The sequence below is a fragment of the Ailuropoda melanoleuca genome, chromosome 8, assembly GCF_002007445.2.
Source record: "Ailuropoda melanoleuca isolate Jingjing chromosome 8, ASM200744v2, whole genome shotgun sequence".
Taxonomy (NCBI): domain Eukaryota; kingdom Metazoa; phylum Chordata; class Mammalia; order Carnivora; family Ursidae; genus Ailuropoda; species Ailuropoda melanoleuca.
This window is the reverse complement of record NC_048225.1, coordinates 51049864-51072447: the sequence shown is the minus strand read 5'-3', so window position 1 is coordinate 51072447 and position 22584 is coordinate 51049864. Positions and strand designations below refer to the sequence as shown.

Genomic DNA, 22584 nt, shown 5'->3' with positions numbered 1-22584 from the left:
AGGTCCAGGGAGATTTTTGATTACTGATTCAACCTCCTTACTAGTTTAGGTCTAGTCAGACTACTGTTCATACTACTCTCTTATTATCCTTTTTATTTCTAGTGAATTGGTACTGATGTCCCCACATTAATTTCTTTTTTTTTTCCCACGTTAATTTCTGATTTTAGTAATTTGAGTCTTTTTTCTTAGTCCATCTAGCTAAGCATTTAATTTTTTTTTTTTTTTAAAGATTTCATTTGTCAGAGAAAGATTGAGTGCACAAACAGGGGAAGCAGCAGGCAGAGGGAGAAGCAGGCTCTCTGCTGAGCAAGGAACCCCATGCAGGGCTCAATCCCAGGACCCTGGGATCATGACCTGAGCCAAAGGCAGATGCTTAACTGACTGAGCCACCGAGGTGTCCCATAAACATTTGTTGATTTGTTGCTCTTTTTGAAGAACCAACTTCTGGCTTTATTGTTGTGTGTGTGCGTGTGTGTTTTTTTTTCCTATTTTTATGTTTTCTGTTTTAATTTTCTCTGCCCTAATCCTTTATTTCCTTCTAGCTTTGGGCTTAGTTTGTTCATTTTCTAGTTATTCAAGTTGTGTATATAGGTTTGCGATTTGAGATCTTTCTTGTTTTTTAATATGAGCGTTTATAGCTGTGTTTCCTCTTATCACTACTTTTGCTGTATCCTGTAAGCTTTGGGATGTTGTGTTTTGTTTTCATTTGTATCTAAGTAGTTTCTAATTTTCCTTGAGACTTTTTTTTTTTTTTTAATCTTTGATTGTTAAAAAGTGTGTTGCTTCGGGGTGCCTGGGTGGCACAATTGATAAAGTGTCCAAGTCTTGATTTCGGCTCAGGTCATGATCTTAGGGTTGTGAGATCAAGCCCTGAGTGGGGCTCCTGCTGGGCGTGGAGCCTCTTTCAGATTCTCCTTCTTCCCCTGTCCCTCCCCCGACCTCTGTCATTCTCTCTCCCCACCTCTTAAAAAAAAAAAAAAGTTTAGTTTCCTCAATTTTGTGAATTTTCTAGTTTTCTTTATGTTACTGAATTCTATTTATCCAGGTGTGGTCAGAGAAGATACTTTGATATTTATCTTTTAAGATCTGAAACTTGAAGTCTCGTGTGCACTTGAGAAGAATATATATTCTGCTTTTGGGTGAAGTGTTCTGTATATGTCTGTTAGACCTAGGTGGTTATTGTGTTGAGTCCTCTATTTCCTTACCTTCTTTCCGGTTGTTTTATCTGTGATTTTACGTAGGGCAGGTTGAAGTCTCCAACTGTTACTGTAGAAACGTCGATTTCTCCCTTTAAGTCCTCTCAGTTTTTGTCTGTCATTTGGTGCGTAAATTTTTGTTAATTGTTACCTTTTTGCTGTATTGAGCTTTTAATCAATATATAATGCCTTTTTTGTCTCTTGTAAGTTTTTTGATTTAAAGTCTATTTTGCCTGATATCAGTACAGCTGTCTCTGCCCTGTTCTGGTTTTCATTGGCATGGAATATCCTTTTCCATCCTTTCACTTTCCACCTGTTTGTGTCTTTGGATTGCAAGTGAGTCCCTCACAGACAGCCTAGAGTCAGATTGTGTATTTTTATCCATCCTGCCAGTCTTTTTTTTTTGATTGGAGAGTTTAATCTGTTTGCTTTTGCAGTAGTTATTGATCAGGAGAGACTTCTGTCACTGTGCTCTTTGGCTCTTACATACCCTATAACTTTTTTATCCCTGATATCCTGCATTCCTGTCGTCTGCTGTGTCCAGTTGATTTTTCATAGTGAAATGTTTACATTCTTTCTTAATTTCCTTTCGTGTATATTGTACAGTTGTTTTCTTTGTTGTTACCATGGGGATTACATTTAACATTCTAAAATTAGAACTTTCCAGTTTTAATTTATAGCAGCTTAATTTCAATAACATACAAAACTCTGCCCCTTTATAGCTCCTGTCACACCTGTTTTGGTTGTTGATGTTGCAAAATTACTTCTTTATACTCTGTATGCCCCCAAAACATAAATCAGTAATTCCTTTTTTTTTTTTTTAAGATTTTATTTATTAGAGAGTGAGTGAGAGCGTGAGTGGGGGAGGGGGGGTGGTAAGGGGAAAGGGAGAAGCAGACTCTCCACTGAGCAGGGAGCAGGAAGCAGGGCTGAATCCCAGGAGCCCAAAATCATGACCTGAGCGAAAGACAGCTGCTTAACAGACTGAGCCACTCAGGTGCCCCTAAATCAGTAATTCTTAAAAAAATGTATGTCACCTAAATAACATAGAGGAGAAGATAGTTACAAACCAGAGTTAGAGAAATTCCTAGCTATTACATTAATAATTTTTTCTTTACATGTATCACTCTCAAATAATGTGGAAAACAGAAAGTGCAGTTACAAAAATACAGTTACAAACCATTGCTGAAACAACAGTAGCTTTCGTAGTTGTTCATGTATTTGCCTTTGTTGAGATCTTTATTTCTGCATATGGCTTCAGGGTACCGTCAGAGTACTGTCCTTTTACCCCACAGGACCCCTTTGAGCATTCCTGCAGGGCAGGGCTAGTGGTCACAGAGTCTCAGCTGTTGTTTATCTGGGAATGTCTTGATTTCTCCCTCACTCTTGAAGGACAATTTTGCCACATTTCTAATTCTTGGTTAACAGTTTTTTTCTTTGAGCACTTTGTTTGTCGACTGTCTTCTGGCCTCCAAATTTTCTGATGAGAAATCTGCAAATAACTATTTGCATAATTAGTATTAATGATCCCTTGTATGCGATGATTCATCTGTCTTACTGCTCTGAAGATTTGGTCTTTGTCTATTGATTTGTCATCTTGGTTTTTTTCCCTTTTGTCTATTTGATTATAATGTGTCTCAGTGGGTCTCTTTGAATTCATCTTACTTGGGGTTTGCTGGGCTTCTTGGCTCACTTATGGTTTAATCCAGTTTGGGTAATTTTCAGTCATTATTTGTTAATATTCTCTCTGCCCCTTTTTCTCCGTCTTCCCTTTCTGGGACTCCCACGAAGTGTATGTTGGTCCTTTTGATGGTGGCTTTCAGGTCTCCTAGGTTCTGTTCACAGCTGTGATTATTTCCATTGTTCTGTCTTCAAGTTCAAGGGCTCTTCTGCCTGCTCAAATCGGCTTTTGAATCCCTCTAGTGAATTTTTCATTTCAGTTACTATTCTTTTCAGACCCAGAATTTCTTTTTGGTTTCCGTTTGGGTTTTCTGTCTCTTTGTTGACATTTTCATTTTGTTTACATTGTCTCCTTGACTTTCTTCTCACCTTCCTTTAGTTCTTTAATCACATTTTTTTTTTTTAGAAGGGAAGGGAGGGGCAGAGGGAGGGAGAGAATCCTAAGTAGGCTCCATGCTTAGCAGCTCGACTTCATGACCTGAGCTGAAATCAAGAGTCAGACACTTTACTGACTGAGCCCCCCAGGTGCCCCTTCCTTTAGTTCTTTAATCATCTTTAGGACTGATACTTCAGTCTTTGTCTGATTCATTGGCCCTTAAGTCTTTCTCGGGGACAGATTTTGTTGGATTATTTTTTTCCCCTGGAGTGGGCCACACTTCCCTGTTTCTTTGTATGTTCTGATTCTTCATTGAACTCTGGACATTCGATTTTAATATTGTGGTAACTCTGGAAATCAGATTCTCCCCCTTCCCCATTGTTTGCCATGGGTTGGTTGGTTTTTTGTTTTTTAATTGTTGTAGGCTGTCTCTGTGTTGAAGATCAGCCTGAGGTGTAAACAAAATGTCTTCTTTTTCGTTTCTGAGCCTTTCCTTGGACGTATGCAGTCACTTTCTCTGTCTATGCAGTGTCTGAATGTTCTAGTCTTTAATGTCTGGCTTCTGAAATGTGAAAGGTTAAAAAGGAAAGGAAGGCAGAGGAGTGCTGGCCCTTTAAATCTCCTGGCGGTTGCTTCAGCTTGAGGCGGAGGGGCTTGCAGTGGTACTGGGGGTGTCTGTGTCCGGCAGCAGTGGCTGCCTGCCTCTGCACCTCTGTGATCAGAAGCAGCACTCAGAGCATAGATCCCCAATATTGGGAGGTCGAGTACTTTTTACCCACCCTGTGTCCTGCAGGCTGTGTGTAAGCTGTTTTAGAAACATGTACACAGCTGCCTGCCATTTGGCTGGCGGGTGAGGGATGGATAACGGCTACTGTGCTAAGAGGTGGAACTGATAGCGGTTTACGGTGGAAGCCTTCCCCGCCAAGCTGCAAGCTTTCAAAGGACTCCAGAGTGTTCAAATCGTCAACATTAGACAGATTCTGCCAATGCAGTTGTTGTTTAGGTCAGGAGACTGTTTCCTGGTACTTACTACTCTGCCATCTTCCCAGAATCCCTCCTCCCTCTCATTTTAAGACTTTTATTTTTTAACAGCAATTTTAGGTGTATAGTAAAACTGAGAGGAAGGTATCAAGATTTACCATACACTTTCTGTCTTCATAGTTGCATTGCCTCTCCCATTATCAACATCACTCAGCAGAATAGTAGAGTTTGTTTTTTTTAAACCAAGGATGAATCTACATTGACACATCGTCATTCCCCCAAAGCCTGTAGCTTATGCTCACTCTTGGCGTCATGCATTGTGTTGGTTTGGGCAAATGTATAAGGACGTGTATCCATCACTATGGTATCATACAGAATATTTTCATTGCCCTAAAAATCCACTCTGCTCTGCCTCTTTGTCCCCCTCCAGTTCCTGGCAATCTCTGATCTTTCCACGGTTTCCATAGTCTTGCCTTTTCCAGAATGTCATATAGCTGGAATCACACAGTTTCATATCAGTTTGTACTTTTCACATTGGTTTCTTTCTCTTAGTATGAATTTAAGGTTCCTCCACTTCTTTTCATGGCTTAGTAGCTCGGTTCTTTGTAGTGCCGAATAGTAGTCCATCATCTGGATGTACCACAGAGCATCCATTTACGTACCGAAAGACATATTGGTTCCTTCTAGGTTTTGGCGATTAAGAATAAAGTTGCTGTAAACATCCATGTAGAGATTTTTGTGTAGACTTGATGGTTGAACTCCTTTGGGTAAATAACAAGAAGCATGATACCTGGATCAGAAGGTAATAGTATGTTTAATTTTGTAAGAAATTGTTAAAAAAAAAAAAAAAAGAAAAGAAAACCTGCCAAGGTCTCTTCCAAGGTGGCTGTACCGTTTTGCATTCCCTCCGGCAATGAATGAGAGTTCCTGTTGTTCCACATGCTTGCCAACATCTGGTGTTTTCTGTGTTCTGGATTTTAACTATTATAATAGGTGTATAGTAGTATCTTGTTATTGTTGTTTTATAGTAGATCTCTAGAATTCATCTAGCATAACTAAAACTCTGTGTCCTTTGATCACTTTCTTCTCTCCCCTGCCCCCGTCAACTACTTTTCTGTTCTCTGCCTGAGTTTGACTGTTCTGTGTATTTATTTATTATTGAAATAGAGTTGACAAACAATGTTGTACAAAATACTGATTTGACAAATGTACATTATGGTAGGCTCACAAGTGTAGCTACCATCTGTCACTGTATAACACTATTACATTGATTATATTCCCTTTTATCCCTGTGACTTATTCATCCCATAACTGGAAGCCTGTATCTACCATGCCCCTTCACTCATTTTGCTCATCCCCTCAGACTCCTCCCCCTGGCAACCATTAGTTTTTTCTTTGTATTTATGAGTCTCTTTCTGCTTTTGTTTGTTCATTTGTTTTCTAGTTTCCACATATAAGTGAAATCATATGGTATTTGTCTTTCCCTGTCTTATTTCACCTAGCATAATACCCTCTGGATCCATCCATGTCATTGTAAATGGTAGGATCTCATTGTTCTTTATGGCTGAGTAATATTCCATTGTGTGTATATATACCACATCTTCTTCATTCATCTATGGACAGACACTTGGGTTGCTTCCATATCTTAGCTATTGTAAATAATGCTGCAGTAAACATAGGGGTGCATGTACATTTTCAAGTTAGTATTTTTGTTTTCTTTGGGTAAATACCCAATGGTGGGATTACTAGATTGTATGGAATTACTGGATTAATTTTTTGAGGAACCTCCATGCTGTTTTCCACAGTGGTGGTACCAGCTTGCATTCCCACCAGCAGCACACCAGGGTTCTGTTTCCTCCACATCCTTGCCAATGCTCATTTCTTGTCTCTTTGATTCTACCATTCTGACAGGTGGGAGGTGGTATCTCACTGTGGTTTTGATTTGCATTTCTCTAATGATGAGTGCATCTCATTGAGCATCTTTTCATGTGTCTGTTGGCCATCTGTGTCTTCTTTGGAAAAAGCGTCTGTTTAGGTCATCTCATATTTAAATTGGATTATTTTTTGTGTCAAGTTGTACAGGTTTTTATATATTTATATAGTAAATATTAATCCTTTTCTTAATCCTATATTAATCCTTCAGAGGCTATAACATTTGAAAGTATCTTCTCCTATTCAGTAGGTTATCTTTTTGTTTTGTTGGTTTCCTTTGCCGTGCAAGAGCTTTTCCAAAAGTTTTTTTATGCTTTTGTTCCCCCTTGACTGAGGAGACATATCTAAAAATAGGTTACTAAGGCTGATGTCAGAGAAATGACTTGCCTATGTTTTCTTCTAGGAGTTTTATCATTTCATGTCTCACATTTAGGTCTTTAATCCATTTTGAATTTATTTTTATGTATGGTGTGAGAAACTGGTCCAATTTCATTCTTTTGTGTGTAGCTGTCCAGTTTTTCTAGCACTTTTTGGTGAAAAGACTTTTTTCCCCATTGTATATTCTTGCCTCCTTTGTTGTAGATGAATTGACCATATAATTGTGGTGTTATTTTTGGTGTCTCTATTCTGTTTCATTGATCTATGTGTCTGCTTTTGTGCCACTATCATTCTGCTTAGATTACTACAGCTATGTAGTATATCTTGAAATCTGGGATTGTGATGCCTCCAGCTTTTTGCTTTTTTTTTTTTTAAAGATTTTATTTTTTGAAAGAGAGAGAGTACATGAGCACAAGCAGGGAGAGGGGTAGAGGAAGAAACAAACCCCCTGCTTAGCAAGGAACCTGATGTGGGACTCAATCCCAGGACCCCAGGATCATGACCTGAGCCGTAGGCAGATGCTTAACTGACTGAGCCACGCAGGCATCCCTCCAGCTTTGTTCTTTCTCAAGATTCCTTTGGCTATTCAGGGTCTCTCGTGGTTCTCTACAAATTTTAGGATTGTTTGTTCTAGTTCTGTGACACGTGCTCTTGGATTTTGATAAGGATTTCATTGAATCTAGAGGTTGCTTTGGGTAGTATGGACATGTTAACAGTATTAATTTTTTGAATCCGTGAACATGGAATATCTTTCCATTTGTGTCGTCTTCAATCTCTTTCATCAATTGTTTTATTGTTTTCAGAGTTCAGGTCTTTTACCTTCTTGGTTAAGTTTGTTCCTAGATCTCTTATTCTTTTGGTACAATTATAAGTAGAATTATTTGCTTAATTTGTCTTTCTGCTACTTTGTTCTTAGTGTATAGAAATGCAGATTTCTGTATATTAATTTTGTATTTTGTAACTTTACTGAATTAGTTTATTCGGATAGTTTTTTGAAAAGGTGGAGTCTTTAGGATTTTCTACATATAGTATGGTACCTGCAAATAGTGACAGTTTAACTTCTTACTGATTTGGATGCCTTTTATTTCTTACCTGATTGTTGTGGCTAGGACTTAAGTTCCATATTGAATAATAGTGGTGAGAGTGGACATCCTTGTCATTCTTGTTCCTGAACTTATATGAGGGGCTCTGTTTGTCACCATTGAGTATGATGTTAGCTGTGGGTTTTTCATATAGGATCTTTATTGTGTTGAGGTATGTTCTAACACAGGGAGAGTTTTTTTTACCATGAACAGATGTTAAATTTTCCCAAATGCTTTTTCTGCATCTATTGAGATGATCATAAGCTTTTTATCCTTTGTGTTGTTAATATGTATCACTTTGATTGATTTGTGAATATTGTGTCATTTGTACACCCTGGAATAAATCCCACTTTATTGTGGTGAATGATCCTTGTAATGGATTAAATTAGTTTGCTAATACTTGGTTGAGGATTTTTGCATCTGTGTTCAGCAGGAATGTTGGCCTGGGGTTTTCGTTTTTTGTAGTATCTTTGACTGGTTTTGGTATCAATAATGCTGGGGTCACAGAATATATTTGTTTTTAATTTGTTGTTGTTGTTTTATCATAGAATATATTTGGAAGCTTTCCTTCCACTCTATTTTTTTGGAATAGTTTGAAGAGAAGTAGGTATTATCTCTTCTTTAAATGTTTGGTAGAATTCACCTGTGAGTCTTTCTGGTCTTGTACTTTTTTGGTAGTTATTTGATTACTGATTGAATTTTGTTATTAGTAATTGGTCTGTTCACATGTTCTATTTCTTCTTGATTCAGTTTTGGAAGATGGTATGTTTCTTGGAATTTATCCATTTCTTCTAGGTTGTCCGGTTTGTTGGCATACAATTTTTTGTAGCAGTCTTTTATGATCCTTTGTATTTCTGTGGTGTCAGTTGTTAGTTCTCTTTTGTTTCCGATTTTATTTAGTTGAGTCCTCTCTTTTTCTTGATGAGTCTGGGTAAAGATTTATCAATTTTTAAAAAAATCTTTTTAAAGAACCAGCTCTTGATTTCATTGATACATATTTTTTTAGTCTCTATTTCATTTATCTCTGCTGTGATCTTTATTATTTCTTTCCATTTACTAACTTTGGGCTTTGTTCTTTTCTAGTTCCTTAAGGTGTAAGGTTAGTTTGTTGGTTTGAGGTTTCTCTTGTTTCTTGAAGCAGGCCTGTATTAGTATAAACTTCCCTTTTAGAACTGCTTTTGCTGTATCCCAAAGACTTTGGACGGTTGTGTTTTCATTTTCATTTGTCTCCGTGCATTTTTAAAAAATTTCCCCTTGATTTCTTCATTGACCTACTGGTTGTTAAGTAGCATGTTGTTCAGCTGCTCCGTTGTTGGCTGCATAGATACTTTTAGTTGTTACATCGTCTTGTTGGATTGATCCCTTTATCATTATCCCTTTCTTTTTTTTTTTTTTTTCTTTTTTTCTCATGTCACAGTTTTTGTCTTAAAGTTTATCTGAGTATTGTTATCCCACCTTTTGTTTGCTTGCTTGCTTCCGTTTGCATGGATCACCCCAGAACACCCCAGGCTGCACTGGCCTTGGCTCCAGACACCACCACCAGGCTCCCCCTGCCCTGAGCTCCCCAGACCTTCCAGCTTGCTTGCAGTTGAGCTTCCTCTGCCCCACCAGGGACACAGGGGAGTGGCACGTTTCCTTTCAAAGCAGTGAAAGGAAAAAACCTACAATAAAGAATACTGTACCTGGCAAGGTTATCATTTAGAATTGAAGGAGAGATAGAGTTTCCCAGACAAACATAGTTAAAGGAGCTCATCATCACTATAGCGGCTTTACAAGAAACACTAAAAAGATTTCTTTAAAATGGGGCGGGGTGGGGGGAAGGCTATAATTAGAAATAAGAAAATTATGAGTAAAAAAAAATGTAGTGTTATGTCAACATATACATAAAACATGGTGGGGGGAGTAAAAAGAAGTTCTTTTAGAATGTGTTTGAACTTAAGTGACCCTCAACTTAATATAGACTGCTGTATACTTAGGATGTTATATATGAACCTGATGGTTACCACAAACCCAAAACCTATAATACACAAAAAATAGAAAGCCAAGCTTAACATTAGGGAAGGTCATCAGTCACAAGGAAAGAGAGTACAGGAGAAGGAGAAAGGAACAAAGAAGAATGATAAAAACAACTAGAAACAGTTTTAAAAATGGCAGTAAGTATGTACCTATCAGTAATTACTTTAAATGTACCTGGTCTGACTGCTGCAATCAGAAGACATAGGGCGGTGCAATAAAATGGATAAGAAAACAAAACCCGGGGACCCCTCAGTGACTCAGGTGGTTAAGCCTCACACTCTTGATTTTGGCTCAGGTCATGATCTCAGGGTCAAGCCCTGCATTGGGTTCCACACTGGGCGTGGAGCCTCCTTAAGATTCTCTCTCTCCCTCTCTCTCAAACAAAAACCAACCAACCAACCAACCAACCATCTAGATGCTGCCTACCAGAGACTCACTTCAGACCCTGGCAGGGTAGCTGTAGCTGAAGCAGGTGCAAGCCGAGGTGGTCCCAGGGTGCTCGGTGCAGAGGGCATCCTGGAGGGGTAGCTGGAGCTATGGCCTTTGTGGTCCAGGATATGCCAGGGTGCTTCGTGCAGGGGGTACCTTGGGGTGGCTAGAGCCGAAGCAGGGTGTGGGTAGGGGCATCTCAGAGTGCTCTGCACAGACCGCTGAGGCTGGAGTGGTTGCAAGCTATGTCCAGGATGCTTGGCAAGTTGGGGTCCCCTGGTGGGGCAGCTGGAACTGAGGCAGGGTGTGAACTAGGGTGCCCTGGTGGGGTGGCTAGCACCAAAGCAGGTGTGAGCTCTTAGGTCCTGGAGCGCGCCGAGCTGGGGGTGCCCTAGCAAGCCATCTGGAGCCAAAGTGGTGCAGGTCTGGTGTGTTCCAGGGTCCTTTGTGACTGTGTCACCTTGGGGAGATGACTGCAGCTTAACAGGCTAACCAGGGGTGACCGGGTGTGTGCTGTGCTGGGGTTGACCTGGTGAGACGGCTCAGCCTTGGGTGGGCGAGGGGCCTGGGGTTCACCGAAGGGTCAGGCCAGCCATGGTGCCTGGGTCCTGCTCTCGTCTGTGCTTTCAAGGTGGAGCGGACCATAAATTGTGGTGCTCGCCAGCCCCTTTATCCGAAGAAATTTCCAGCAGCTCCCCTGCTGTTTGGCAGGGTTCTGGGGCTGGTTCCTTTATATTGTAATTGCTTTTTTAAAGTAAGGGTTTTGTTTTTGTTTTTGTTTTCTGTGCCTCTGCATAGACAGATCTGCTCATGGTCCCTCAGGACTATTCCTCCCCACTGCAGAGTCAGTGGTGGGGTTTTGAGCATTGGTTTCTGTGTCTCTGTCTTTCGTGTCCTCTGTGTGGTCTCTCTCTGTCTGTTGTGCAGAAGCTCTTCAGTCAGCCCTTACTTCTTCAGGAGGAATGGCTCTATAAATAGGTGTAGATTTGGTTTCTGGAGAATGTGAGCTCAGGGTCTTATTGCCATCTTGGACCAGAACCCATCTCGTTTTAATTTGCGTTTCTCTGATGACCTATGATGTGGAATGTCTTTTTATGTGCTTTTTTTGGCATCTGTAGATCTTTGGTAAGGTGTCTGTTAAGATGTTTGGCCCTTTTTAAAATTGAGTTATAATTGACGTACAGTATTATGTTAGTTTCAGGTGTACAACACAGTGATCTGACATTTGTATACATGGGGAAATGATCACCACAAGAAGTCCAGTTACCATCTGTCACTTTACAGTGTTAATACAGTATTATTGACTGTATTCTCCATGCTCATGATTTATTTTTAACTGGAAGTTTGTACTTAATTCCCTTCACCCATTTCACCCCTACCAACACTCCTCCTCCCCTCTGGCAATCACCAGTCTGTCTCTGTGTCTGTGAGTCTTGGTTTTGTTTCTTAGATTCCACACATAAGTGAAATTGTGCTGTATTTGCCCTTTCTATTTTACTTATGTCACTTAGCTTAATAACCTTAAGATCCATCGATGTCAGAAAGGGCATGATTTTTATTTGTTTATTTTTTTAAAAAGATTTATTTATTTGAAGAGGGTGGATGAGGAAAGCATCTCAAGCAGACTCCCCACAGAGCCTGGAGCCCGACGTGGGGCTTGATCTCAAGACCCTGAGATCATGACCTGAGCCGAAATCAAGAGTCAGATGTTCTAACTGACTGAGGCACTCAGGTGCCCTATTTTTTAATTTATTATTTTTTTTATTTTAATGATTGAGTAGTGTTCCATCATGTGTGTCTGTGTGTGTGTGTGTGTGTGTGTGTGTATGGAAAATATATGTGTATATAGTGTGTGTGTGTGTGTGTGTATATGTGTATTGTATGCCTTTTATTTCTTTTTCCTGCCTAATTGCTTTGCTTAGGACTTCCAATACTATGTTGAATAAAAGTGGGGATATTGAGTATCTTTGCCTTGTCCTTCTCTTCGAGGAAAAGCTTTAAGCTTTTTACTGTTGAGTATGATGTTAGCTGTGGGTTTGTCATATGTGGACTTTTGTATGTTGAGGTGCATTCCATGTATACACATTTTGTTGAGAATTTTTTTTGTAAGTGGATATTGAATTTTGTCAATCTTTTTCTGTATTGAGATTATCATATGAAATTTACATTATATTTAGTCAGTGTGATGTATCATTGTTAATTTGTGGGTGTTGAGCCTTCCTTGAATCCCTGGAATAAACCCCACTTGGCTATGGTATATGATCCTTTCAGTGTATTGTTGAACTCAGTTTGCTAATATTTTGTTGAGAATTTTTGCATCTATATTCTTCGGGATATTGGCTTGTACCTTTCTTTTTTATGTGTGATGGTGTCCTTGTCTGGTTTTGGTATCAGGGTAATGCTGGCTTCATAAAATGAGTTTGGAAGCTTTCCCTTTTCTTCAGTTTTTTGGAAGAATTTGAGAAGGCTAGATACTCATATTCTTTGAATTTTTGGTAGAATTCACCAGTGAAGTGTCTGGTCCTGGACTTCAGTTTGTTGGAACTTTTTTGATTACTGATTCAATCTCCTTATTAGTCATCAGTCTACTTATATTTTCTATTTCTTCATGATTTCGTCTGGGAATAATATTAATTTCTAGGAATTTATCCATTTCTTCTAGGTTGCCCAATTTATTGTTTAATAGTTCATAGTAATATCTTATGATCTTTTGTATTTCTATGGCATCAATTGTAACTTCTTCCGTTTTTGATTTTATTAATTTGAACCCTCACTTTTTTCTGTGTTAGTGTAGCTAAAGGTTTGTCAGTTTTGTTTGTTTTCACAGAACCAGCTCTCAGCTTCACTCATCATTTCTATTGTGCTTTAAGTTTCTATTTCATTTATTTATGCTCTGATCTTTATTTCCTTTTTTTTTTTTTTTAAGCTGTGAGCTTTGTTCTTTTTCTAGTTCATTTAGGTGTAAAGTTAAATGGTTTGAGATTTCTTGTTTCTTGAGGTAGGCCCGTATTGCTCTGAGCTTCCTTCTCAGAACTTATTTTGCTGCATCCCATAGATTTCGGGATGTTGTATTTCTGTTTTTGTTTTTGTTGTTTTTGTGTGTGTGTATTTCTGTTTTATCTCTAGATAATTTAAAAATTTCTTCTTTAATCTCTCCTGTGACCCAGTAGTCTTTCAGTTTTAACACGTTGTCTAATCTCGACATATTTGTGATTTTCCCATTTTCCTTCCTGTAAATGATTTCTGGTTTTAAACCATTATGGTCAGAGAAGATGCTTGATATGTTTTCAGTCTTCTGGAATTTATTGAGACTTCTTTTGTGGCCTAATGTGTGATAGATCCTACAGAATGTAGCATGTGCATTTGAGAAGAATGTATATTCTCCTGGTTTTGGTTGGAATGTTCTGTATTTATCTGTTAAGTTCATCTGGTCTAATGTGTTGTTGAAGGCTGATGTTTCCTTACTGGTTTTCTGTCTTGATGGTTGATCCATTGATTTAAGTGAGGTGTTAAAATCCCTTAATGTTGTTTTGTTCTCATTTTCTCTAAGTGTGTTAATATTTCCTTTATATATTCTGGTGCTCCTATTTTAGGTGCATACGTATTTAAAATATTATATCTTCTTACTGGATCAACCCCTCTATCATTATGTGGTACCCCTCTTTGTCTTTTGTTACAGTGTTTGTTGTAAATTCCATTTTTTTGATGTGAGTGCAGTTTTTAAAAAATTTTTTTACAACTGTTAAGGCACTTTATTTATTTTATTTTTTTATAATAATATTTTTTATTATGTTAGTCACCATACAGTACATCCCTCGTTTTTGATGTAAAATTCTATAATTCATTAGTTGCGTATAACACCCAGTGCACCATGCAATACATGCCCTCCTTACTACCCATCACCGGCCTATCCCATTCCCCCATCCCCCTCCCCTCTGAAGCCCTCAGTTTGTTTCTCAGAGTCCATAGTCTCTCATGCTTCATTCCCCCTTCTGATTGCAGTTTTACCAGCTTTCTTTTCATTTATATTTGCATGGAGTATTTTTTTTTTTCATCCCTTCACTTTCAGTCTGTATGTCCTTATCTGTGAAGTGAGTCTCTTATAGGCAGTGTATGGATGGGTATTGTTTTTTATCCATTTTAGCCACACTTTTGATTGACGAATTTAGTTCATTTACATTTAAAGTAATTATCGAGAGGTATGTATTTATTGCCATTTTGTTAATTGTTTTCTGCCTGTGTGTGTAGTTCCTTTCTTTTTCTCTTCCTCTGTGTTTTTATGATGTTTTAAAATAGTATGTTAGATTCCTTTCTCATTTTCTTTTTGTATTTACTATAAGTTTTGGTTTGTAGTCACTGTGATGTTCGCAGGCATAGTCTTGTTTATCTAATAACATTGTATTTTAAGTTGATAGCAGCTAATGGTTGAACACATTTGAAAAGTACATTTTTACTCTTCTCCCTAGTTTCATGTTTTTGTTTTTTTGTGTTTCTGAGAGAGAGAGAGTAAGAGCACATGTGTGTACAAGCAGAGGATGGGGGAAAGGGAGAGGAAGAGGGAGAGAATCTCCAGTAGACTCCTTGCTGAGCGCAGAGCCCAGTGCAGGGCTTGACACAGGGCTCGATCTCGCAACTCTCAGATCATAACCCAAGCCGAGACCAAGAGTTGGATGCTTAACTGACTGAGCCACCCAGGCGCCTCCCTAGTTTCATGTTTTTTATATCACTTCTTACATCTTTTTTTGTGTGTATATTAGCTAATTATTACAGTTTCAGTTAATTTTGTGAGTTTTACCTTTTAACCTTCTATCTTTATAACTGATCCATTATTTTTACTATATATTCAGCTTTTCCAGTGAGACTTTTACTTTTGTGCTTTTCTTGTTATTAGTGACATTTCTTTTCAGTTTGAAGAATTCTGTTTTATATTTTTCATAAGGCCTTTTTAGTAGTGAATAATTCCCTTGGCCTTTGCTTGTCTTTAAAGCTCTTTCTCTCTCCTTCAAATTTGAATGATAACCTTGCAGGGTTGAGTATTCTCGGTTCAAAGTTTCTCCTTTTAGCACTTTGAATGTGTCATGCCACTCATCTGGCTTGTCAGATTTTTGCTGAGAAAGCTGCTAGTAGCCTTAAGGGTTTTATTTTTATTTGAAAAATTCTTTTGTATGTAACAATTTGTTTTTCTCTTGCTGCTTTTAAGATGCTTTAATTTTTGACATTTTGATGATAATGTTTCTTGCTGTGGCTATCTTTGGGTCCATCTTATTTGAAACTCTCTGGGCTTTCTACGCTTGGACATCTGTTTCCTTCCCCAGGTTAGGGAAGTCTTCAGCCTCTGCTTTTTCAGATATGTTTCCGGGCTCTTTCTTTCTTCTATGTCTGGGTGAGTTCACGGCTTTGTCTTCCCCCTTGCTGCTTTCTTTCAACTCATCCATTCTGTTGTTGAGCCGCTCTAGTCTATTTTTCATTTGAGTTGTTAATGTTCTTCACCTCTGTGACTTCCGTTTGGTACTTTCTTACTACCCTGTTTTGTCGTTGTTGAAGTTCTCATTGTGTTCATCTAGTCCCCACCCACACCCCTTTCCCAAGCTCGGTGAACATCTTTATGCTCATTCATTTGAATTCGTTATCAGGTAGATTACCTATCTCTGTATTCTGACGTTTTGTCTTGTTCTTTTGTTTGGAGCACAGTTCTCCGTTTCCTCATCTTGCTTCACTCTCTGTCTGTTTTTACGTATTAGGCAGAACAGCCGCTCTCTGTCTTGAAGGCGTGGCCTTTTGTAGGTGGTGATTCTTGCTCATCCTTGCCCTAGTTCTTGGTTATCTCTTGAACTGTGATTTTTCTCAATCACCTGATTTATTCTTCATCTGTCCCTGTTGATAGGGCCCTATATGAGCATGTGCCAAGACCTATTAGTGATCCAAGGGGAGGGATCCCATTTAGCACCTCGTTGCAGGTGATGGGAAACCAGACTCTCAGGCAGGTAGCTTGTAAAGTATGTGAATATATTTGGTCCTGTGCTGCTGCAATAATAGTCCCTGCTGGCCTCCAGACCAGATCTGGAAGCATCCCCTGGACAGCAGTGTTAAAAACCAGGCTTCCAGACAAGCTCCTTTCTGGGAGTTTCCTCCAGCTGGAGTGAGGCGAAGGGTGTGCGCTAGGATCGGTCTCCTTGCTCCTGTTCCCGGGGAGTGCTTTCTCAGCCTCTAGATAGGTGGGAAACCTGAAGCCTGTCCCTTAGGCTGATGCTCCGGGCTAGGTATTTGGCCTTTTTCACAGGCAGAATCAGGTTGTGTTTCAGTCTGTTGGTGCAGTGCCCTGGCGGTGGTAGCCTGCCAGGAACTGTCTTGTGTGTGTTACCTTTCTGTGGAGCTCCCTGACACCAGCCCTCTTCGGCCACCAGGGCCAGGTGCTCAGGGGGCATCTCCTGTGTGGATGGTGCGTACCCACTTGCTTGAGCAAGGCAGCTGGAGAGTGTAGGGGGTGGCCTTGTTTGCCGGCTTCAGAAAGCCAGCGAAGAATGGCGTGACTGCATATGCTCTTGGGCTTCAGCAGTGAGTGGCAGAGTGCCTCGTCTGTACACACGCGCCAGCTTGGGGGCCAGGGACCGTTGCAGCCACCGCCGCGCTAGCAGATTGTAGCTAGGGAGTGTGAGCAGTCCGTGACAGTAGGCGTGCGTCTGTCCCAGCTGGGGAGCAGGGGAACAGTGCCGCCGCCTGTGTTGTCCGGCTCAGCCAGCGCTGGGATCACACTTGCTCCTTCCTGTCTGTCCCGGCGAGGTGGTGGAGGTGGTGGAAGGTGGGTGCCTGGACGGGTTCGCCTGTCTGTGCTGGCAGCCTGCGTGCTGTGCAACAGTGGTGGCCCCGCCGCCCCTGTCAGCAGGGAGCTTCTCAGCTGTCACCGCTCCTCCACCTGTTGTCTCCAGATCAGGAAATAAATTGATCTGATATACAGTGTAGGTACTTTGCAAACCACTGTGTTTTCGCTGGAGCTGGGGTCAAGCCCTCCAGGGGGGATGCTCAGTGTATTAGAGCATTTGGGGACCCCTGGTTCTGCCGGTCACGTGCTGTGGAGGCTCCTCTCTGTCCAGTGCAGATCCCAGGCTCTGTGTGCCAGCTGGGAGGCATCAGCTCTTCTGTCCCCAGGCAGAAGCACCTGTCTAGGGACGCCCCCCCGTTGTGTCTGTGCCCCCGGCATGGGGTTTTCTGCAAGACCCTGTCTCTGCTCCGTCTAGCCATCTCAGGGTGGTCCTTCTGTCCTTTGTTGTGGAAAAGCAGTTCCTCTAGTTTTCAGATCTTTCTCAGAGGGAACCGATGCATAGGTGGCCGTGGATTGGGTGTGTCTGTGGAGTTCTGGATCTTACTGTGCTACCGACTTGGACCCTCACTCCCTCTATATTTGGTCCATTTTTAAATCAGTTGTTGGTTTTCTTACTGTTGAGTTTTAAGAATTCTTAGTATATTTTGGATAATAGTCCTTTATCAGATGGGTCTTTTGCAGATATTTTCTCCAAGTCTCTGGCTTGTCGTTTAATTCTCTGGATGTTTGCTTTCACAGAGCAGAAGAATTTAATTTTAAGGAAATCCAGCTTATTATTTTTGCAGATCATGTCTCTGGTGTGGCATCTAAAAAGGCATCACCATACCCAAGGTCATAAAGGTCTTCTCCTGTGCTACCCTCTGAGAATTTTATAGTTTTGCATTTTATATTTAGGTCTGTGATCCATCTTGAGTTAATTTTTTGGGACGAGTGTGAGGTGTGTGTCTGGGTGTATGTGTGTGTTTTCCGTGTGGATGTCCAAATGTTCCAGCACCATCTGTTGACAAGACTGTTTTTTGCTTTTGTTCCTTTGTCAAAGGTCAGTTGACTGTATTTGTGGGGGTCTATTTCTGGGCTCTGTTATATTCTATTGATCCATTTGACTCTTCTTTCACCCACACCACACTTAGACATCTTTTTTAAAAAAAGTCACAGTGCAGGTAAGCTTTGCCCTGGCTTAGGGTATGACCTCAAGTAGGTTTCTCCTCTCTGAGCTTCAGGTTCCAGTAAGGGGAGGTTGCAGCTACATCTCTAGCACTTTCTCATGGGTGCGCTTCTCAGACCTGGTGAAGGCCTTGTTTTTCCACTTTACGGTCTGCTGCAGGCAATGTTAATTTTTGTAAAATACAGTCAGATGACTTACCAGAAGAATGATCACGTGTTTATAGGGTTGTAGTGAGGTCACATTGCTGTACACGTTCCTAACCGCTCACTCAGCTTCTGAGCTTAACCTTTGTGACGGATGGCGAGGGGGACCACACTTGGGTAACGCTGTTCTGCGCAGCGAGCTCAGGCTGGAAAAGTGCCTGACCTGGCTGCCCAGAGCTGCTTGTGAGAACAGGAGCTCAGGTGAGGCCTGGGAATTGGCTTGTTCCAAGACAATGCGGGTGTCAGCAGAGGCTCCTTCCCCTCTCCGGCAGGATCAGACCCCATCGTTGGGAGCCCGTTCCCCCTCCCCACCCCTGCCATGTCCTCTTTGTGCCGCACATTGACCCCTGCCTCCCTCATTCGAAGGCAGGGGAACCACTCAGGTGGTGTTAGGGCCATGGCGCAGGGACCCTGGGGGGGTGGCTGTGAGAGCGGACTTGGAGGGGCCAGGTTGGAGCAAGGCCAGCTGCCCTGAGCGGGTCTGAACACTATTTCCCCAGGAAAGAGGAGATGGGTGTGAGTGGCTGTGGTGGCTGGGGATGATCCTGGCACAGACCAGCGCGTGCCACAGAGCTCCGGCCCCACCACTCGGAGACTGTAGAGCTTGGCACATTGGAATCTTTGAGTCTTAGAGTCGTGGGCTCTCTCAGCTGGAATGAGCGGCAGGGCTCACTTCCTTGTCCAGGCTGGGTGTTCACCTGCACTTCTTCCCTGGCCTCTGGCCCAGGCCTGAGCTTTATGCAGCTGCTCCGCCTTTAGGCCAGATGCCCTGGCTGCCTGTGCTGCAGGCGAGTTGAGGCTCCTTGGATGCCCTTGGCTTACCCGGGATGCTTTTGCTTTATTTTGAAGCTTCAGACATTGTGTGCTCAGATTGACTGAGAACAACTCGCAGCCCCTGATGACCAAGCTGCAGTGGCTCTTCGCCTTCCTGGAGCACAGCCAGGTCAGTTGGGGGTTGATGGGGGGTGAGTGCGGGGGAGTCGGGGTATGATGGAGAGGAGGCTCTGGTCTGACACCCTTCCCTGCATCTGGCTAGAAGGCCCTATGTCGTGGTGTAAGCTGTTGAGCCCCAAGTTGGGGCTGGCATGGGTTCATGGTTGGTTTAGTGCCTTATGGGACAGAAGAGGGAGTGCTTCCTTGCACCCCCTTCTGTGTCCTGATGCCCAGGTCTCTCCCATCAGTGATTCACACCCTTGCATTAAGCGTTGCTTTCTCATCTGTCATATTTGGGCACTTGCATTGCCAGGCACCCCGAGGGCTGTATTTGGTTTGTTCACTGTCTCTGCCCTCGTGGGACCTGAAACCCTTGGGCAGGCATTTTGCAAGGCCCTGTGGGGGCCACGGAGAGGTAGAAGCCACAGCTCCTGCTTCATAGAGCTCACAGTCTGGTGGGCAAGGTGGACCTGCAGATAACAATCGTGACGCTTGAACGGAGGGAAATGCAGTGTTGTGTGCATGCAAGGGAGGGAAAAGCTGATTGTGGTGGGGGAGGGGACCATTGGGACGACCTCACGGAACAGGTGTCCGAGCATCTGGGTCTTGAACTCTGTAAGCTTGTGATGGAGGAAAGGTATTTTAGGCAGAGGGAATGGCAATGAGTAAGGGTCTGGAAAGAAATAGAAGGTGCGCTGGGGAGGAGCGAATTCCTGGAGGATTGGTGCATCTCCGCAAACCTGGTGCCGTACTCATAGGCTGCATGGGCTTGGTGGGAGTGGATGGGTCAGACACAACGAGGAATGAGGAGGGCTTCAGGGAGGAGGCCAGGAAGTTGAGGACAGAGTCTCCCCAGGGTCCCTCAGGCTCAGGACATGGCAGAGCTGGTTAGTGAGTGGCCTCTTGCTCCTGACCCTGCCTTTCACCTACCTTGGTCCTAGCGGCCTGCCATCTCTCCAGAGAACTTCCTGTCTGCATCCTGGACACCCTGGTTCAGCCCCGGCACCCAGCAGGACTGCTCAGAGTACCTGAAGTACCTGCTGGACCGGTAAGGGGGGCAGACCCTGCGCGGGGGCTTCAGAGCTGGAGGAGGGTGCCCGTGGGAGAGCCCACCTCTCCGGCTGCGCGGCCTCTCCCTGCAAACAGGTGCCACACCGTATTCGCGGAAGGCGCGGAGATGGTGCCGTGAGGGGTGGGCAGGGCTGCGTGTGAGGGACCTTTGGGAGCCGGGGTGGGGTCAGCGCATGCACACGCGTGTGCTCTGCTTGCCCGAGTGCATGTGCGCGTGTTCGGAACAGCGCATGGAGAGGGGACATATCTGCACGTGGTGGGTTTGTGTGCCTGTGTGGAGGGAAGTATGTGCACGTGTGCTTGGCTCGTGAGTGTGTATGCGTGGATGTTGTTTGCACACGCATGTGTAGACCCTGTGCGTACGTCCACACGTGTGGCTCCTAGATTAGGTAGATGGCCCAGATTGGCCTGAGCCCTGGGAATGGATCTGTGCGGATGTATGAAGGCCCCGTGCTCTCTGCTCCAGGCTACACGAAGAGGAGAAGACGGGGACGAGGATCTGCCAAAAGCTCAAGCAGTCCAGCTTGCCCTCCCCTCCCGGGGAGCCCCCCAGTCCAAGCCCCACGTCTGTGGAGAAGATGTTCGGAGGCAAGATTGTGACCCGGATACGCTGTCTCCGCTGCCTCAACGTCTCCTCCAGAGAGGAGGCCTTCACGGACCTCTCTCTCGCTTTCCCCCCCACCGAGCGCTGTCGCCGCCGCCGCCTGGGCTCGGTGATGCTCCCTGCAGAGGACCTCGGGGGCCGGGACCCCCCACCACCCTCCCCAGCCCAGGTTCCAAGCAGGGTGGGTCCTCGGAGGCAGAGGAAACACTGTGTCACTGTGTCCCCCCCCTCCGTCCTGGACATTGAAGGCCTGGGCCCCCAGGGACGTGGGGGGCAGAGCAGTGGGGAGGAGAAGGTGGAGAAGGAGGAGGAAGTAGAGGAGGAAGCACAGGAGGAGGAAAGGACCCAGGAGGAGGAGGAGGAAGAGGAGAAAGAGAAGGAGGAGGAGGAGGAGAAGGCGGAGAAGGAGAAGGAGGCCGAGACCACAAAGGAGAAGGAAGAGGACGGCCCGGAGCCAGGGAGCCACAGGGGTGCCGCCGCCCCCGCCGGAGAGGGTTCCCGCTCCGTGCTGGACCTGGTCAACTACTTCCTGTCCCCCGAGAGGCTGACGGCGGAGAACCGCTACTACTGCGAGCCCTGCGCTTCGCTGCAGGACGCCGAGAAGGCGGTGGAGCTGAGCCAGGGGCCGCGCTACCTCATCCTGACCCTGCTGCGCTTCTCCTTCGACCTGCGCTCCATGCGGCGCCGCAAGATCCTGGACGACGTCGCCATCCCCTTGCTGCTGCGCCTGCCTCTGGCGGGGGGCCGCGGCCAGGCCTACGACCTGTGCAGCGTCGTCGTGCACTCCGGAGTGTCCTCGGAGAGCGGCCACTACTACTGCTACGCCCGCGAGGGCGCCGCCCGCCCGGCCCCCTCTCTGGGCGCTGCCGACAGGCCCGAGCCGGAGCACCAGTGGTACCTGTTCAACGACACTCGGGTGTCCTTCTCCTCCTTCGAGTCTGTCAGCAACGTCACCTCCTTCTTCCCCAAGGACACGGCCTACGTGCTGTTTTACCGGCAGCGGCCCGGGGAGGGGCCCGAGGCCGAGCTGGGCTCTCCCAGAGGCCGGACGGAGCCCACGCTCCACAAAGATTTGATGGAGGCCATTTCCAAAGACAACATCCTTTACCTGCAGGTGAGCAGGGCCACCGGGGCCTCTGAGCTGATCTGGGTGGCGGGCTTCCCTGCACAGCCTCCGGCCTGGAGGGTGTCCTGTGTCCTTTTTCTCTACCCTTTCATTGACCCCTTATGCTGGGAATATACTGGTGGAGAGAGAGAACCCCTTACTTCAGAGGAGCAGACGTCCAGTATGCCCAGTTGTTTATTAACCCTTGTCCTGAGTGTGCGAGGGGCACCATGGGGTCATGTGGTGAGAAGTCGAGGTTTGCGGGGGCACCTGGGGATCAGATGCTGCCCAGAACGTTCTCTCATGTACCGCCCCTCTTTAGAGTCAGGGGTGGGATCAGAATACTTAGCAGCTGGAACAGCAGAGCCCCGACCCACCAGACTAGTGCCACCGGGCCACTTGGACAGCAGCGGCCGGAGTCTGTGAGGACACTGGGCCGGCTTTACATTTCTGCTGGGCCTTCCAGGCAGAGGCAGGGCCGCGGGAAAGGACCGTCTGTGAGGCTGGCCTCCGTTCAGCCCGGGGAAGAGGTTTCTCACAGGCAAGTGCTTTCCCAGTGCTTTGAGGGGCAGTGAGCTGGACACCTGTGTCCGGACACCAGGGGGACCCTGTG

General features: G+C 44.3%; 1 protein-coding gene across 1 annotated transcript in view; it reads left to right on the top strand.

Annotated features, from left to right (window-relative positions):
- USP35 (ubiquitin specific peptidase 35) overlaps positions 1–22584 on the top strand; it is a 50464-nt gene that overhangs the window by 26360 nt on the left and 1520 nt on the right. Inside the window, exons 8-10 of the mRNA XM_034666267.1 lie at positions 19108–19201; positions 20133–20239; positions 20729–21980. Coding sequence (XP_034522158.1) covers positions 19108–19201; positions 20133–20239; positions 20729–21980 — 1453 coding nt within the window. The remainder of the gene's footprint in view (positions 1–19107; positions 19202–20132; positions 20240–20728; positions 21981–22584) is intronic.